Source organism: Rhyacophila brunnea, unplaced genomic scaffold (assembly GCF_057557595.1).
Source record: "Rhyacophila brunnea isolate RB1 unplaced genomic scaffold, BYU_Rbru_1.0 scaffold_4, whole genome shotgun sequence".
Lineage (NCBI taxonomy): Eukaryota > Metazoa > Arthropoda > Insecta > Trichoptera > Rhyacophilidae > Rhyacophila > Rhyacophila brunnea.
In genome coordinates this window covers 46,393,244-46,413,688 of record NW_028233068.1, presented here as the reverse complement: position 1 = coordinate 46,413,688, position 20,445 = coordinate 46,393,244, and the positions used below count along the sequence as shown (strand labels likewise).

At 32.5% G+C, this 20,445-nt stretch overlaps 1 protein-coding gene across 4 annotated transcripts in view; it reads left to right on the top strand.

Moving 5' to 3' along the window:
* Positions 1 to 20,445, top strand: part of Ca-alpha1D (Ca[2+]-channel protein alpha[[1]] subunit D) — a 79,559-nt gene that overhangs the window by 13,406 nt on the left and 45,708 nt on the right. For 3 of the 4 annotated variants that reach the window (XM_085953983.1, XM_085953982.1, XM_085953981.1), the window contains exons 13-21: positions 665 to 875; positions 2,017 to 2,137; positions 3,023 to 3,120; positions 3,216 to 3,328; positions 3,463 to 3,572; positions 7,496 to 7,628; positions 18,139 to 18,268; positions 18,892 to 19,058; positions 20,313 to 20,400. In XM_085953983.1, the coding sequence (XP_085810109.1) occupies positions 665 to 875; positions 2,017 to 2,137; positions 3,023 to 3,120; positions 3,216 to 3,328; positions 3,463 to 3,572; positions 7,496 to 7,628; positions 18,139 to 18,268; positions 18,892 to 19,058; positions 20,313 to 20,400 (1,171 nt within the window). Of the gene's footprint in view, positions 1 to 664; positions 876 to 2,016; positions 2,138 to 3,022; positions 3,121 to 3,215; positions 3,329 to 3,462; positions 3,573 to 6,374; positions 6,487 to 7,495; positions 7,629 to 18,138; positions 18,269 to 18,891; positions 19,059 to 20,312; positions 20,401 to 20,445 lie in introns of all 4 variants that reach the window. The other variant, XM_085953984.1, reaches the window with a different exon arrangement.

The window sequence follows — 20,445 nt, the reverse complement described above, 5'->3', positions numbered from 1 at the left end:
TTACGAAGAAAATGGGACCGACTGAATTTGCTCGTTATAAGCATTACTCGTTATATAGCATTTTTCCCGCCACGTTTTATTTAAGCATAGAACATAAAAAATCTGAAAACCATCGTAAAAATCCCCGATACAAGCATGGCATTCATAAACTACAAAAGAAGTTGTTTATTGTAATGAAGTGCTGAGCTGCCGGCGCTGGAAGGTCTACTGACTTCAGATTCTGACTTCACAAAGCTTAGATTTTTTCCATGCGATTTCAACCATATGCGTGGATACTTTTTCAATGTTGTCAGCGAAAACACCAATTAGGTACTTAGACACTTAACTAGTGTCATAAACGTAATCCGATCCTGGCGGCATCGGTCTAGTTAACTGCCCGGTCAGATTTTATTGCTTAGGGTCGAAAATGCTGTTTTTAAATGATTGACACATTAACAATTCTGCACAGTGTACCCGAGAAGTAGCTTGTTATAAAAGTGAATAAATCTATGGAGAAAATCATAAACTAAAATGTCAACAAATGTTTCCTCATTACATGCGAGATCTCGCTATTTCCGTGATCGTAATAACCAAGTTCTACTGTATTCATAATTCTTATTTTAAGTAACTCTTTGCCGGGAGGACAGGCACGTGAATTAAATTTACATGACTCTTTCACTCCTAGATACTGGAGATCACTATCTAACTTGGTAGCATCGTTGCTTAACTCCATCCAGTCCATTGCATCTCTGCTGTTGCTGCTCTTCCTCTTCATCGTGATCTTCGCCTTGCTGGGAATGCAAGTCTTCGGTGGAAAATTCAACTTTGAGAGCACAGCAGACAAACCCAGATCGAATTTTGACAGCTTTTGGCAGTCATTGCTAACAGTATTTCAGGTTAGACAAATTACATTAAAATAGACGTATACTCCATCGCATCTTTTCTATACACAAGGCTGCTCTCGGCAGTTATCGCCGGCATAGTAGCATAGTAACATACAGTAGTTTAACATATTTAAGTATTGAGGTGTTATGATTGTTACAATAAGTTAGCCGTCTAAACTGTCAAAACCGTCCATCTCGCTCTAAAAGTTAACACAGCCAAGAGAGGTTTTTTTAGCACCTTTTGACAGTTCAGACGGTTAACTTATTATAACGATTAAGTCCCTCAATACATAAATATGATAAACTACCCTCAATAGCCGCCGATAGCAGCCTTGTGTATAGAATAGATGTGCATGATGTCTAATTTAGTATCGTGTATTGCTACATTTAGAGTGATTAGATAATAAATTACTCTGCAAATTATTATTAAGATAAATTGAATACTATGGATTTGTATTTTATAATTATTAAAGAACTTGGACTATATAACTAAAGGTAGTCATAATATGAATGAAAACACTAACAATTCCACAATGTTTTTAGAGTGGTTCAATTAGTAGCCATAAAAAATGGCATAATAATATGTAAATAATCAAGAATATATTATAACCACTATCTTTATCAGATTGTTTTGATAGGTAGTTAATCATAATTAACGTTAGTGTTTATCAATATAATAATGCTTCATCATCCGTCCGTTTGAATGATGCAAGAAGACTGGAGAGCAATAGGGATTCTTGGAGGCACCATGTGGTGTCCATGTGATCTAACTGAGAAGCGGACATGGAAGAAGGAGAATAAGATCCAATCCGTTCGTAAGAAATTGAAGTTTCTGGGTGTATCTTGGCAATATCTGCACATTTCATAATAATTTATGGATTTGATTGAATGAGTGATTAAAATTTGTGTTGAACGCATGCGGTTTTTGACAGATGCGTGCGATAACCGTGTCAAGTTTCCTTCAAATGAATCTACAATGCAAAATAACTTGCTTCTAATTTAATCATTAGCCTTTTTTTCAATTTCACTTTCAAATATTTAGGCTTTGTCTATATAGAGAAGGTTTCCTTCAATGTCATTAATTATAATCAACCTAAATTATGCTAAATATATTATTAGATAATATGTTAATTTAATGAAAACCTATTTACAGATATTGACGGGTGAAGATTGGAATGCTGTAATGTACGTTGGTATACAGGCGTACGGAGGTGTGGCGTCATTTGGCATTTTAGCTTGCATTTACTTCATCATTCTCTTCATATGCGGCAACTGTATCCTTTCAAAATTTATTTACTGCACAATTTGTATTAATCGAATCGGCGTTTATATGGTAAAACTCCATTATAATCATTTTAAAACAAAGTTTTTTTGCTAATTCTACGATAATTGAGTTATTTATGTTGACAGCAATTTCGGGTTACAAACCCGTCTTCAGAACGACGCTAAGATAAGTCATCCTACAATTTTAATCTAAATGATATAATGTTAAAGTAATCGTCCAGTGAGACCCCAGCCCTTGATCGAAATTTATAAATTCAAATCATCATCATCATCAGCCGGGGTCAATCCACTGCTGGATGAATGCCCCCCCTACTTCTTTCCACTCTTCTCGGTCCCTAATTCTTTGGTGCCACGTATATCCACTGAACTTTATGAGCTCATATAGCAAGCGAGTTTTAGGGTGTTTAGTTTCCCTTAGGTACCACTGTATGACAGCATTTATCCAGCGGTTGTCCACTCACTGAGCGACATACCGGCCCATTGCTACTTCATCTGATTAGCGACCTATATCACATCGCGTACTCTTATCTGCTTCCTTATCCATTAGTTTCTTTTGTGATCTTTAGGCGTTATTCCCAACATACACCTTTCAAGTTGTAATGTGAATTCTTGTAGAGTTTCTAATACGTGTCGGAAAACCTGGTAGGGAATCACTGCTATACAACAAGGTTTAACGCCTTTAGCTCTTTGATATGATTAGTTAAGATATAAAAAGTATATTTATCAAAAAATATATTTATAATAATAATTATTATGTAATTATCTATTTTTCTGCTACTTTTATACTCAAATAAGGAATGAAAATTGTAATGTATTTATTTTTTACATTAATCAAGAATGTCAATACTTATTTTCCTTGACTTCACAATCTACAGACATCTTGCTAAACGTTTTCTTGGCTATCGCTGTAGATAATTTGGCCGATGCAGAATCGCTGACTGCAATAGAAAAAGAAGCGGAAGAAGAAGGAGAGGTAATAAATAATATCTTTAATACGAAATCACTATAATAGTTAAATGGGTTACCTGATTGCGACAATAAAAAAATGTGTTTGATAACACCTTTCAGGAGGAAGGTAAAAAATCACCAACCCCGATAGGAGCAGAAGGAGAGGGAGGTGACATTAACAGAGGAGACACCGACGAAGAATACGCTAACGAAGATATGTACGACACGGAAAAGTGAGTAATTTAGGGCTCATAGAAAGTTGACATGACATACGCGAAATCTATTACACTGTGCACATTTTTTTTAAGGCATTATTTCTTTTGTGCAACTTTAAATGTTTTAAAAATAATCATATTTTTTTATTCAGTTCTGAGCGTGATGAGTACGATGAAACCGGATCAGAGGCGATGGTTAGATTAGATGAAGACGACGAACCAATAGAAGACGAGATGGACCAAGGCGCCAATGAAGAGCAAGGTAAATTATTACTCTCAATATTTCCACTTAACTCTTAACCTGCGTCATAATAATTTGACCACATTATAATAATTATTGTATCAAATATACTCAATTAAAATTGAACAATGTTATTTTGAGAGAGATTTAAATTAAGTAGCACTGTCGCAATAGGGGAATGTATCTTGAATACAAATAGGTAGGGTTCTCATATTTGACGATGATAAAAAGAGGACATATTTCATAATCAGTAGCGGGCCTCATAGTCCAATACCGTACGAGGTCTCCAGGTTCGATTCCCGGCGATCTCACAATACATACATGTGATTTTATCAATTCTGAGTAATTCTGCAAAGTATTTTGAAACTTTAATTGAACCCATGGCATGCCAATGATTGCTAGATTTCGATAATTTACCTCGAAATGTAATAATTTTACAATCACATTAACAAACAAGAATTAGTATCGAGTAAATCTTGCAATTAAGAAATATAGTAAGGTACGAGGGTGGGTCAATAAGTCCTTAGAAAAGCCGACAAGTGGCGCGACTAGTACTGTAAGCGGTTTGTTTTCATGCAGCGGCACTACCGATTCAGTATGCTGCGAAGTTTCAATCAGATTGGTCGGGTTGTTGTGTGTTTTTCGTACATTTAAAAAAAAAATTTGCTTGTGGAAAATGGAAAAATGGAAAATGGAGAAAATTGAGTTTAGAGCTGTTATTAAACATTTTAATATAAAAGGGTTAACAGCAAAGGAAATAAAAAATGAGTTGGATTTAGTTTACGGCATATCTGCTCCTTCACTTGCAACTATTTATAACTGGTTAAATGAATTTAAACGTGGTCGTACATCAACAAAGGATGAACCACGCTCAGGACGTCCTGTAGAGGTGACTACACCAGAAATGATCAATAAAATCCACGATATGGTGTTAAGTGACCGAAGATTAAAGTTGAGTGAGATAATTGAGGTTACAGGGATCTCAAAAGGTAGCGTCATTTCTATTTTACATGACAAATTGGGCATGAAAAATATTTCTGCAAGATGGGTGCCGCGTTTGCTCACAGTCGACAATAAACGCAATAGGGTGGTGGCCTCTAAAGCCCTGTTGTCGCTCATACAACGCAATCCGGATGAATTTTTTCGTCGCTTTGTGACTGTAGATGAAACATGGATACACCACTATACTCCCGAGACGAAAGAACAGTCAAAGCAGTGGATTGCGAAGATAAACCATGTCCAAAGAAGGCGAAAACCGTAAAATCAGCTGGTAAGGTTATGGCTACTGTATTTTGGGATGCACGTGAAATTATTTTCGTTGACTATTTGGAAAAAGGAAAAACAATAACAGGGGATTATTATGCATCTTTATTGGACCAGCTAAAAAACGAAATTGAAGAAAAATGGCCTCATTTAAACAGGAAAAAAATCCTCTTTCATCAGGACAATGCCCGTGTTCACACATGTTTACGATCAATGGCTAAAATTGAAGAATTGAAGTTCGAATTGGTCGACCACCCACCGTATTCGCCAGATTTAGCCCCCAGTGACTTTTTCCTTTTCCCAAACTTAAAAAAATGGCTAAGTGGACAACGTTTTTTTTCAAATGAAGAAGTCATCGATCGGACAAATGCTTATTTTGAGGACCTTCCGAAAACTTATTTTTCTGACGGTTTAAAAAAAATTGAGAAACGTCTAACCAAGTGTATTGAGCTCCAAGGAGATTATGTTGAGAAATAAAAAAAAAAATACAAAAATAAAAACTGTTTTAATGCTTTTTTCTAAGGAATTATTGACCCACCCTCGTACCTACCAGAATTCTTTCATAATATAACAATATTTATCTAAATAAAAAAAGTCTCAACAGAAAATATTTATTTTTTAATTGAAAAAGCAAATGATCTATTCATTTACAATAAAGAAAACTTAAGTAAACTAAGTAGTAAATATACAATAATATATAATAAAATATTTTGTAAAATCGCAACAATATTCATAGCAGAAAAAAAAGACATATTACGCATTATTCAATAAAAATAAAAAAAAATACCGGACACGGACACTGACCTCAAAAAAAGGACTTGTCCGGATAAAAGAGGATGTCTACGGCTTACCATACGTCCCAGTTTGAAGGTATGGTCCCGGTGTCCTGGTCATTTTGTCTCGGTTATTTGGAAAAAATTAAAAAGTGCCGAATATACACAAAGTCTAAAAGTGCAGCCTCGGAAAATGGCAATTAGGCAACACGATAAACCTACTTTAACATTGGCAGCCACTGCACTGCGTATGGGAAATCGAGTTCTGTCAGATTGCATTGGTAATTTACTCGAGCCGGTATTTGTTTTCGACGTGTTGTCTATGCACATATGGTCTGAAAAAAAGGTAGACTGACAGAATCAACTATATACGCTTTATTGCACTGCAAAATTAATTGTGAACTAAATTTTAGTGATTTTTTCGACGTGATTACAAATAACAAAGTTCACACTAGTGATAGATAATATTAATAACTTTTTTATAACAAGTCATGTTCGGTTAAGAGTAATGATTTTTTGTTAATCACTCCATTACTTAGCATTTTTGAATCATAAGTACTTAGCTGAATATACTTCTCTCTTTCTAAAATCAAATAGAAGGCGCTCACCTTCTTTTACGAGCAAACTCTCAAAATTGTCCCGATTTAACCAAAAAATGTGATGTTAAGTCTACCTATATCTACACAATGGTGTACATTAGTCTTGGCACAGCCTTATTTAAATGATTATTTTGATAATGCTAAATATTAACACGATAATAATTTATAATCTTCAAATTTCATCGAAGATGGTGCAAAAACATCTGCAAGACCCCGAAGACTTTCTGACATTGATATTCATAACCAGAAGAAACCCATTCCGGAAGGCAGTGCCTTTTTTATCTTCTCGAGTACAAACAGGTATCACCACAACGTTACGCGTTGGGCGGACACCATCGATCTAACTCACAAAATAATAATAATATCACCATTGGACTGTCTTTTAAATGCAACTTATCATGTGTCCTAATACATGGTCGTGAGATGTTTAATAAATATTGTCTTCGTGTCATAGCTAAAATACAAAATTCTTTCATTTTAAAGCTATCAAGGTACATAATTTTTAGTACTGACTATATACCAATTTTGTCCCGGTAAGGGTTTATATTGGTTTATTTGGCCGTTTTAATAGTTTATGATTCATAATGAAAAGAATTTTGTATTTTAACTATTTAACAATGTTTTAATTTATGTCTGATATGTTAAATGTTGCCTTTTTTTATTAATAGCTGAGAGTCGCAGAGCTGCCAATCTAATAATAATGATTATTAATTTATACATTAAAAATTAAAACCATTTTATCTTACTGCATACTGATAGGTTTTACATTACAAAACTATACATTCATGTATGTATTCCTTTTAATAAACAAGTATGTATTAAGTATTATTATATTTTAACCAATATGTTTATATTATTTACTATGATAAAGTATAATCATAATTTTTTTTTAAACATTTCTTTACTAAACATCAAAGAGAAATGTTTTCTAACAATGTTTACCAAAATAAGAGTCACCTATCTTAAAAATAAATAAACTACCTATGTATACCTTTTAATTTATTAATTAATTATATGGTAATGAGTTTTATTAACAATTTTATTGAAACAGGTACCTATTTTAGGACATTTTACCCATCTGCCACGTACGGTAACCTAATACAAGTACGGTGAATAAACTAAAACATGAGATGTCTACAAATGTTTTCATCCAATTATGAAAACTTATCTTCTCAATTTTATTATTGTCTGCAGACTTAATGTAATCACAAAATGTCTCTTATATACGTTTCATAACACACATAATTTTCCGCTTTCTGTGTCTTATTTTTTCTCTAACACGTGTCGTGGACTCGGTCACACTCGACAGGGATGGAAGACGGAGGAGAGGGAGAGGTGACCGCGTCGGCTAGACCGCGGCGAATGTCCGATGTCAATAAGGCCAATCAGAAGCAGCCTATCCCCCCCGCCAGCAGTTTTTTCGTCTTTTCACAGACAAACAGGTTAAAGGAAGATAACACAAAAATCCATGTTTCTATCATACGTGTAACAGGTGTGATGCATAGTCTTAACATGCATAGTTAAAGTAGTATACGAAAAGACAAAAAAATCAGTACTTACATAAAAGAACCTATGCATCCATGTAAGATAAACTATGCATGTACATTATTAGTATTACTATAGGTTAGATAGTATTTTTTGTGGAATGGAGTGGATGGGAAGAATTCAGATTTATGTTTTTTTTTCCTTTCCATAGCAGGAATATTAGTATTGTTTTTTAAAACTAATAAACTTTTCCATTACAATAACATATCATTATTTTCATATCACGGTATATTCTTGATTGTCCAGGATAATGACAGGGAAGAGGGAATGGATAATTAAAAAACACAGATATTACAAACTAACCTTACCATTATTTATCTTAGCTACAGTCGTTTTCGCGAAGATCTGCAGAACTACAGATCTCCCCGCACTTTCCGGTATATATATACGCCCCTGACCCGTATTAGTCTTAATATTTCACAGTGCTAAAAAATCACAGCCAAGATATTATGATTGTTCTAAAATAATAATTTCTAATGCAGACTTTTATTTTTCCATTTTATACACACAAACAAACCTTGTTCATTTCATGCATCGATAATCCACACCTGGACAATCGAGAATTTACTGTACTTTAGTTTTATTTATAAAATGGTGATAATTTGATGATATTGAATGGTATGTATAATAATAACTGGGTAGACAGCTGTCTTGCTTCAAATAAAAACTTTCTGAACTGAGAATATTTCCTTGAAAACTATAAACCTTCAGAGCATAAATATTATTTATTTTAATTATAAAAGCAATGTCAATTATTTAGTAAGTATATTATGTATTATAATATAAATGCTTTATTCAATATGTGCTTCGCTTTAAGTGTTTTAAATTCGTAATTTTAATCCCAACACATATAATAATATATTACAAAGAAACTCTTAACACCTCAAGGGCCCTGGATAAAATATTGTCATCCTTTATATCAGTTAACATTGAATTCATTAAGTCATAAATAAAAATCATCTCTAGGTTATTTGCTAAAAAAAAAAATGATTTTAAAATGGGCCGATAAGGGTATTTTCTATTAACACTCCCGTTGCCATGAAGAACTCGCACTTTATTTAGGCCCTTAAATCATGGATACCCCATTTATTATTATATACAAAAAAATCTACTTTTAGCTATTTGTAGATAAAATGCTTATGCGTAAAAATAAAAATGCACAAGTAGTTTAATTGAATGTTTTCTATATAAAATTAATCATTTTCCAAAGTCTGATCGATATTTTGATAAGACAGTGATAGGGCTATGTAAAAAGATATACGTTAGAGAAACCCACATAATAATTTTGTAAAGTGAGACACTATTATAAAATGTTATTTGTTAGAACAGCGAGACCAATTTATGTGTTTGTTCAATTTAATTATATGACTGATGGCTCGTATAAATCCTCCCATAATATAACGAACCTTGAAATTTAAAATGTTCCGTGCATCTGACGATAAATGCCAAACTAACCCTTAATGTAATGTTATTAGTGTTTATTTTATCATGTTAACTTTGCTTCATATGACGTTTATTCCTAAACACTTACCTTAAATTCCCGGTATCTCGGGCATGTCATAAAAACCTTTTTACCCAGATTTAGAAGAATACCAACCCTTATTACAAGGTCTGTAAAGTTTACATCAGTTTGTGGAACATGTGCATTTGAAAATATACCTACCTCGAGTGACCTGCACAAAAACGCACAGCAAGCGGTCGGTTTTCCTTTGTGCATATGAGTACTTGCATATTCTACCTCTATAATAAATTATATTGTAGTTATAAATTACTAATAATAACTTATGCCCGAAAAGAATATTATTTAGTCAGGACATGCATTTCAAATACAACTAGATATTCTTTTGTTTATGAAGTATGTAGGTATACAATAGTCGCAGAAAGTATTTTTAGTATTTTCAATAGTATAGTATACACGACATTCTCGTGGTACGAACCACTATGCTTTCTTTCAGTTGGTTACGTCTAATGAATAAGTGCTTACTGATATTTATTTTTATCTTTTTTATTTAAAAAAAATAATATTAGTGAGTAGGTACATGTCTAAATAATTAATTATATTGAAACTGTTGCATTTACATGTAGTTATTATACTATAACATTAACTCCATGTTATTATGTCCCTGAAATCAGTGAATTTATTTAGGTAGGACTAATACATTTAAGATTACCTACTAATTATTAATTTTGCTTTTAATGTCATAAGTACCAAATAATATTATTTTATTATAAAAATGTTATCATACTCAATCTGATGTAGGTATAAACATAATATAATATTATTTCTCTGCACCCCATGTCTGTAAAATCAATTCATTTTATGTTGGTATACCATTTTGGACATAGTCCGTACATAATGGTATTGACTAAATTTAATGTAAATTGCAAAAAATACCTCTATCACATGTATAAAATGTTTTTATGTATTTTGTATATATTATGTAGGTAATGTTATTCTTAATATTTTGCATTTCAGAAAGTGAGTATTTTTCTTAGAAATATAATAGTAGGTAGTTTTATTATTTCGATTGTTTTATATTATAATATAAAGTTATGAGTCACCATTTAAATTTTAATTAGATAATATTATGTAGATATATTCATTTGTAGTTTGTATAATATGTTATGCTTAGAAAATTAAGTTAAAACGTAGTACAATGAAATAGTCGTAATGGGAAAACCACAGATTTAAAAAAACCCGCAATTTAACTGTACCTCCACGGTGGTGTGGAATTCAGTACAATTTTTGAAGTAAGGGGTCTTTCACACCGTTATCTTCCACCTAAGTAAATCTAATGATTGTTTTATTATATGTAGGTAAGTATAATGTTTAGTATCTACAAAAATACACAAGTATTAAATTACGGTTCCTATCAAATACATCAGTGATTTCCAAACTTAATGTTATTACGCCTCCTTTTTAAAAAAAAATGAAACTTGGCGCCTCCCCCCTTTATTTCATTAAATAATTCAGACACCTTTTTAAATAGTCAAAAATGTAGGCACTAATACAAAAATAAAGAAAACTTAAATATATAAATAATAAACAAGGTTTTACTACTTATATTACTACTTATACTTATTTAAATTAATTTATTTTTCATGCGATGGATGTTTAAAAAAGATTTTGCGAAAAGCGAGCCCCTAGGCCAGGATATTTGTCGGGCCCACCTACCTATCTCTGAGGTTAAGGGCAGTGTGGTACTATAATGTAGTGTTTCCTAAATTATACACATACACGGGAGTTATCATTACATATATCACTCATGATATAGGTATCACATCAAACGTACAACTACCTACATATTTAATATATCATAGTTTTGAAATCAAATGATTTTTTTACTATTAGAGTAAATTTGTGAAATAAATAATGGGGAAAGTGCATTAGCAAACTATCATAACGCTCAGTAAATAGATTTTTGTTTGCTTCAATATATCTGGCGCAAAATCATTTAAAAGTGGAAACATGACGATTTTTTTTTTAAATTTTGATTTCCAAAGCTCCAATTTTTTATGTATGCCTTCACTTTGTCTTTTTAAATCAGTCAATGCATTAGTGGTCCTTGCATTGATTTATTCACTTTTTTTTAATTTTAACTAAATAGACAAATTTAACAACAGTTATCATTCGTTAACAAATTTGCCTCAAATTTCAATATTATGATTTGATCCTTGTATATCATTTTTTCACGAGATAGCCAGCACACTCAACAATAGTATAGAAGTGAGGTATTAAAAAATTAGTCTACATATTATCTTCAGACAGTTTAACAAACAACGTTTTTTAGGACTGTTTTTATGTAGTTTATAACTAGCGGCTGTTTTATAAACTTTATTTGCAAACTGCAATCATGACGTGGCTTTATTTGTGTAAAACTTTTCGTGCCTACCTTCGCAACACTGCGCACCTACCAGTTTGGCAATATATAATATGTATGAAAGTACATTTTTATGGAGATACAATATATTTATTTTAACATAGACTAGAAAACCTCTTGTTATGAAATTCTCGAAAGGTGGGTATATTATAGACTTACTACATGCGTATAGGTACACATAGCGTAGTGATTTAATTTTTATTATGGGTAATTATTTCAGCATAATAAACATAACATTAAATAATTTTAGTGGAAACTATAAGATTGAATTATTTTTGTTTTTAATTATTCTTATATAAATATTTAACGTGTTTTGAAATTATATTATAGGTGAGATACCCGGCTTCGCACAGGGTCGCTTAGTGGATACATTTACCTTAGATATTTAAAAAATAATGATGAAATTATCTTTTTAATATTAAAATATCTGTGTAATACAATATGAAAGTAATTCTAATAGGAGTAAAGGTCAAACAAAAGAACTGTAAATTAAAATCGAATCCAAAATATGCAAACGTTATTAATAGTATTAATATGTAGTAAAAAATTCAAAATTGGATGGAACAAACAAACAACAAACTTTGTATTTTATATAATACTAACCATCCCAGGTGTGCGAACAACAACTGAGAAAAATTTCATCGCAATCTGATGAATGTTATAAGAACGCATACGAATAGAAGAAGAAGAAGAAGAAGATAATTGTACTAATTTAGAAACCTTCGCGGGTGTTGGCACAATTACTGACGAAAGTTTTATTAAAATCGGATGAATGGAATAGGTACGCATACGAATAGAAGAAGAGGAAAAATATTGTTGTACTAATTCAGAAACCTTTGTAGGTGTGGGCACAACAATTGACGAAAGTTTCATTCCAATCGGACGAATGGTATAGGAATCATACGAATAAAAGGATATAGAATAAAGACGATGAAGAAGAAGAAGATGGTTGTACTAATTCAGAAACCTTTGCGTGTGTTAGCACAACAACTGACGAAGGTTTCATCGCAATCCGATGAATGGTATAGGAACCATATGAATAAAAGAAGATATAATGAAGAAGAAGAGATAGTTTTTCTAATTCAGAAACCTTTGCGGGTGTGCACACAACAACTCACCAAAATTTAATCGCAATCGGATGAATGGTATAGGAACTATATAAAATAAATGAAGATAGAATGAAGAAGAAAAAGAAAATGGTTGTTCTAATTAAGAAACCTTTTCAGGTGTTAACACAACAACTAACGAAGGTTTTATCGCAATCGGATGAATGGTATAGGAACCATATGAATAAAAGAAGATATGATGAAGAAGAAGAAGATGATTTTTCTAGTTCAGAGATCTTCGCGGGCATGCGCACAACAACTGATCAAAATTTCATCGCATTCGGATGAATGGTATAAGAACGCATATGAATAGAAGAGGAAGAAAATAGTTGTACTAAATCATAAACCTTTGCAGGTGTTACCACAACAACTGACGAAGGTTTCATCGCAATCCGATGAATGGTATGGGAACCATGCGAATAAAAGAAGATATAACGAAGAAGATGGTTTTTCTAATTCAGTAATCTTCGCGGGCATGCGCACAACAACTGATCAAAATTTCATCGCAATCGGATGAATGGTATAAGAACGCATACGAATAGAAGAAGATAGAATAGAAAAAAAGGTTGAAGAAAATTGTTGTACTAATTCAGAAACATTCGCAGGTGTCGGCACAACAACTGACGCAAGTTTCATTGCAATCGGACGAATGGTATAGGAATCATAAGAATAAAAGAATATAGAATGAAGACGACGAAGAAGAAGAAGATGGTTGTACTGATTCAGAAACCTTTGCGGGTGTTGCCACAACAACTGGCGAAGGTTTCATCGCAATCCGATGAATGGTATAGGAACCATATGAATAAAAGAAGATATAATGAAGAAGAAGAAGATAGTTTTTCTAATTCAGAAACCTTTGTGGGTGTGCACACATCTTCTTCTTCTTCGATGACGCTACAGCTCAAGTCGAGCCCTGGCCTCCTCCACCGCTATCCTCCAGCCGGAACGGTCCTCCGCACGTCTTTTCCAGTTCCTGATTTTTAGTATCTGGTTGGCATCTTTTGTAACATTATCACGCCATCGTGTGCGTGGCTTTCCCACTGGCCTTTTTCCTCCTGGGTTTCCTTCGAGGATCTTCTTCGGTATCCGTGACTCAGGCATGCGCTGGACATGGCCTGCCCAGTTTAGCCTCTGGAGTTTTATGAAGTTGGAGAGTTTTGAATCTTGGTATAAGCGGTATAGTTCCGTGTTGTACCTAATTCTCCACTCCCCATCATCATTCATGGGTCCGTATATCCGCCTAAGGATCTTTCTCTCAAAGCAATCCACCATTTCAGCTGCTTTTACATTTAGCGTCTATGACTCGCACCCGTAGTGCACACATCAATTCACCAAAATTTCGTCGCAATCGGATGAATGGTATAGGAACGCATATGTCAGACAGACTTTCATTTGTATGTATAAGATATCGTCACCGTTCAGGCAAAAGTCACCAACCCTGAAAATGGCAGTTTTGAGTTGAGTATGTCACCCGAAGCGTAAAATTATGTTCTTTAAGATGCAAAACTCACCTCGGTACATTAGTTAGTAAAATTTTGCTTAAATCCGAATTATTTGTTTTTCACTAAATGACTTTCGATAAAATCTTAACAAGCAAAAGTCATTATAGGTGAATAGACATTATTGACTCTATAAAAAAAAAATCCTTCGTTATAAATATACAAGCAAAAGTCACTATACTATGGATGGTGAGTTTTACTGATGCTTATTTTGGCTAAAATTGTTCAGATTATTAACAAGCAAAAGTCACCAAACCATAATTTGAGCTACCTTGCCTCCTTTAAAACCTTCCAGATGTTTTAATTAGCATCAAAAAGTAAAAGTACCTTAAAAAAATTATTAAGAAGACATGAGAAAATAATTTAATGTCGATAAAACCTTAAAAACATTAAAATCTGATTTTTCCTGCATTTTCAAACTTTCAAATTGCGATATCTCAAAACTATGTTTTTAGGGTTGGTGACTTTTGCCTGAACGGTGACGATATAGTCTATAATCTGCGCGCAAGTGCAAGCAATAAGTTGACAAAGTTTTATCGCAATCGGATGAACGGTATGGCAGCGCATAAAAAAACGAACAAACAAACTAACAAATATTCATTTTTATATTATAGATTATAATCAGGGAATCGATATTGCAAAATTATAAGTATTTTTTTTATATACTAGAGAAATTATCTAAAAGTAGGTAAGATATATCTAAAGTCTTAGAGGTATAGACTTAATACGTGCGTATAAGTTCAAGTAGCGTAGTTATTTATATTTATTAATGTGTATTATTTCAGCATAAGAAACATGATATTAAAATATATTTAGTGGAAACTATACGATCAATCGGAGTATTTTTCTTGATTAATTGTTCTTATGTAAGTATATTATTTTAATGTGTTTTAAAATACGATTTTTAAAAATACTTAATAACATGATACAATAAGATCACAGTGTTTTAAAATTATATAGGGAATCGATATTGCAAAATTATAACTATTATTTTATGTGGTGAACGTGATAACGCAAGTCCACACAGATGTTATCCTACCTAATAACATCCTTCGTTCGCTTCGGATGAATTAGCCACCCCCACTCTCCGTGAAATGGCAGCGTATGTTGGTTGTTCCATTTAAAACAGACCGAGACACGCCGTGGCTTAGATATGACGTACTTTTATCGATGTCCGATATTATACACGATTATAAGATAATTGCATGTAATATACACAGAATAAAATGTTAAACGATGACTAAACAGTATTTAAAAACATACTTTACCTTTTGAAGCAATCAATTAGCTTTTAAAATGCCTTAAAATGCCAAATTTCTATCGGGACACTGAGTGGACGGCATGGGAACGGGCGTAATTTTTTTATCATGGTAAGGGAAAGGTTAATTATGACTTTTTCTTACACAAAAATATCTTTGGATAAAATTGTGCCAACCAGCGGCGATTTTCTTTGATGAAGACGAATCGATTCGTCAGGTGATTTAAAACGGGGTTACATTCTGTTATTTGTACTAGATACGTCAGTACATAGGATAGGGGCTTTAATATCAGTCACTGCCTCGGATCTCCAGATCCGTCTCCTCTGATCTCATCCGATCCTCTCCAGCCACCGATGACAAACGCAAATTATTGGTGGTAGGTAAGATACCAGATAGTGGACAGAGGCGACCAAATTTTAAACAATAATTTTGCAGACGATTCCTACAATTTTTATGCGTTTTGATTTATTTATAACATTGTATTTATACAGTTTAAACATAATCTTACTCAAAACTAAAAATACTTAGGTTGACAATGTTTTATCACAGTCCTTAATTTCTGCATGTATTATTGAACTATAAATACATAACATTTTAGCTGTTATGTATTTATCTTTTATCTACATAAAGTAAATATGCATGCGAGACTCCTATATCTCTGTCTTCTATTAATGCTCTATTTAAATTCTTTCTGAAGTCTCTCTTGTTGATAACTTATTATCGAATACTACTATCATAGTTTTCTATGTGTAACATTACTTAGGGATTATGTATACATTTTTGTCATAAATAAAATTTAATTAGAAAATATAAATTCGGTATTAAAACACATATTACATTGTAAATAACATATTATAACAAAATATGTGACATGCAATTATGACAAGAATGCATCAATAATTGTACTCATTTTATGTTTAAACCATTGACTTACTGTTGGACCCAGCATGTTAAGAATAAAAGAGCTCACATAAACAAGTCTGCTCACCAGTGTTGCCATCTTTTAATGTTTATTATAGTACAAAAGGGTAAAAATTATAGTATTTCTAAAAAAAACTATAGTACTGGAACATTTTTTGTCTTGAATCCTTCAAAATTATAGTATATTTTTGGCGTAGCATTTTTCACAGATTTAAAATTATAGTATTGTACTATAATTATAGTACGGTTGGCAATACTGCTGCTCACAGACATCTCGATCTTCTAATACAAATTTCATTCTTTCATAAATTGATAAATTCAAATAAACTGCAAGACAGGTCATTATTGCACATTCACGTTGTCCTATTTAATTTTAGGATTTTAAATGCGAGTGCGCGTCTTGTTGTAAGTCAATGTTTTGAACCTCTTTATTCTTGTTGTTATGCATCTGAGAAACGCGCTGCCTGTGTGAATATTTTTTAACCTCTTGTGCATACCGCTTTTGATGTCTTCAGTAAACATAATTGTAAGTATTCTCCATCCAGTGTTTTATTTTTTATGGTGATTTAAACTGTTTTATGCACTCTCATAGATTTGATTTTACACCATTCTGTCAACAAACAGAGTCAAATAATTATCGTGGTCTTAAATATTGTGTAGTAAAATATACTTAAATATCCAGTAGATATCAGTGGTGCAGGGTGGAGGAAGACTGTGGAAATAAATAGTGCACACTAACTTTGTCAGTCATACTTATTTGTTTTCATTGAAGCAAACCATAACAGATAAAAAATATTCTTCTATCTATAAAATATATAAAATTATGCCATTAAATCATACATAATTTTAGATATTTTATAGATAGAAGAATATTCTTTATCTAATAATCTATTACGGTTTGCTTTGGGCAGGGTTTAATCGACTTTTAAAAATCATCTGCAATTTGTATTTATAGTTCAATGAAAACAAATAAGTATGTTTGAGTTTAGTGTGCACTATTTATGTTGAACCTCCACAGTCTACCTCCTCCACCCTCCGCCATAAGTAGATATCATGGGGGAGTCCAGGCAAAGGGAATAGTGTAGATAAATTCATCACAGCCAATGAATTAAATGGGTACATCACATTCAGGTTTTGGAAGCTATTTTTGTGATGTATATTATAACGTTTAAAGTAAAGGATTCAGTCAACTCAGATAAACAGATATTATTTTAGTTTTTGTTAATTAAGTAATGAAGAAGTTGAATTTAATAAACTTCACTTTTTTAATGACCCATACTAATTGATTAAATAGGAAATACACATAATAAAATGTTTATTATCTTCCTTGAAAGATAATAGACATATTATTATTTACCAAATATGCAACTTTTCACGACAAATAAAATTAAAAATAACATTTTAAATTATTAGTAATATTTTTCTGGACTTCTCCAACATGTTGATTACAATATATCTTTATAAATAGTGTATAACATACAATGTCACATATTGGGCACAAGAGACATTTTCAAAGTGACATAATTTTTGATGAAATAAGTCATATTATGTATCAAATCATAGAAAGAAATTCTTGCCATATTGTGCCTCCATTACTACATTACAGACTATAACATTGACAATACATAATCTTCTGATTGCTTTTATCATGACCTCTGACTAAAATATTGGCTATAATATCAAGGTATTGTTTTATTAATAATTTACATGACATTTTTGTTCACGCTGTATTACGTTATAGGTTCCGAGTATTCTCTCATTGGCTGTGCAACCATTCAGTATTCGGAAACATCATTCTCGCCTGCATCATGTTCTCGTCAGCCATGTTGGCAGCTGAAGACCCTCTGGATGCTAAATCCGACAGAAATCAAGTAAGAACACTTTCTCTCGTTATTATGAATTTATCATATTTTGTCATAAACATCTTGGTAATTTTTAATCTTGCCCGTTTTGCAATGTCAAATCATATGCACTTTTCCCACCTTATATTAAAGTTATGCCTAGATTCATTGAGAAAACAAATAGCAAGTATCGATGATAAATTTATGTATGTTGCCAAACCCAGCACTTCAATATTAAAATGCTAAGCTTCTCTCGAATGTTATTCATTAAGAATTTCCTCCGTTATCAATTCTGCAATATCCTCAATTGTTAATTTTTCACTGCTTTCTCTACCAATTGTGACAAAGTAATAATGTCACAATGTAATTCAGATGTATTTTTGGATACAAGACTTTTAGGTTTTACTTTATTCTGTCTAAAGTGGTTTCCAGCATCCATTCAGAGTGAGTGGGTAATTTTTATAACCTAATTAAAGTAAATAAATCAGTTCAGAAAAATTATTGGTCCGTTTTCTTGGACCGTGTTATTTCAAAACTGTGCGAAAAAATAATTGTTTGTATAATTAGTAGTTCTCATTAATTTTGAGCTAATACTATTAATATACCAATACAGCAATGTAATAAATAACAACCTTTCATTTGCTTTCTTTCAGGTTTTGAACTATTTTGATTATTTCTTCACGACTGTGTTCACGGTGGAGCTGATGCTGAAGTTGATTTCCTATGGGTTCATCTTTCACCAAGGCGCTTTCTGCAGATCAGCCTTTAATCTACTCGATCTGCTAGTCGTGTGTGTGTCACTCATTTCCATGTTCTTCAGGTAACACTTATTTTTTCTATGAAGTTTATTATTATCTAAGTATTGATACCAAATAATATTTATTATATTATCATAATGCCTAAACCCCCCATCAAAAATCCTCCAATCGACAGAGTTGGGAATATAATGATATTATTTTAATTGTAAATGAGTCAATGGTAGACCATGATGCACAGCGAAACAAAGAAAAAGAAAGTTACCGTTATCAGTTTCTGGGCGGATGGAGGGTCGACAGTAGATACAGCCAGTCGGCTACCTACCCTTGTTGAGACCTTACGTCGCCTCTAAATACGATTCGCTACCTTATTCGCGCCAAAGCGCGCGTTTACAAATGTTGTTAGTAATTAATTGTTACTTGCCAAGTGAAATATACTTAATGTCCCTGAATCCGTGTTTTTAATAAGTGGAAAAGTGTAAATCAACACCCTCCGTAAACCCATACCTATCAGTATCTAATCAAATCTTGAATAAAAATAATTGAATTACCATTTTTATGAACCATTAGTAGATTACTTGTCTTAACAGACTTATTCTTTATTCTTTATAAGGAAGGGATATATAATAGACATTGGGTCTCTGCTTTAGACCAAATACATGTTTTTTATGGCAGACCCAGGATTTTAGAGACGGATGCTCAACCACTCCTCTATGGGCATTTAAGCTTATATTTATAGTATTATTACTCTATCAGACTTGAGGCATCTTTGATGATGCACTGATCTCAGAATAGCCATTTCATCATACTATACTTTGTAGAACTTCAATATACTCTGCCTACAACAGCAATGAACACATAATTTTCTAACAGCGGCACATGAGATGAGCATTGGTGAAGCTGTCACAGTGTAATAATTTTATAGTGCGATTGTTATCAACACAAAATTATTAGGGGTCGTCCATATATAAGGAGGTCTGATATAGTGTGAAAATTTATGACAAACATGATAGAATGAGTTTTAAATAATATAACAGCACAAACCCAACAGAACAGAACATATACTTACTTTTACTTAGAATAAAATATTACATGAGAAATTTATACTAACATCAGTCGTTTTCAATGAATTTACATTTCAACGAACAGGGAAGGGGTAAAATGTGGTGTTATTTAGATGGGGGGTAAAATATTTTGTAACGAATTGTGTCATAGGAATACGGCGGATAAAAAAATATCTAAAATTGTGTGACATGATTTATGAACGATCCCTTACTACAACAGTATAATATTATGTTTATACAATTATCGACTTTCAGCTCTGGTGCCATCTCCGTCGTAAAGATTCTCAGGGTATTGAGAGTGCTGAGACCTTTGAGGGCCATCAATCGAGCCAAAGGCTTGAAGGTTTGTTACCATTATATTTAGAAACATAATAAATATTATTTAATG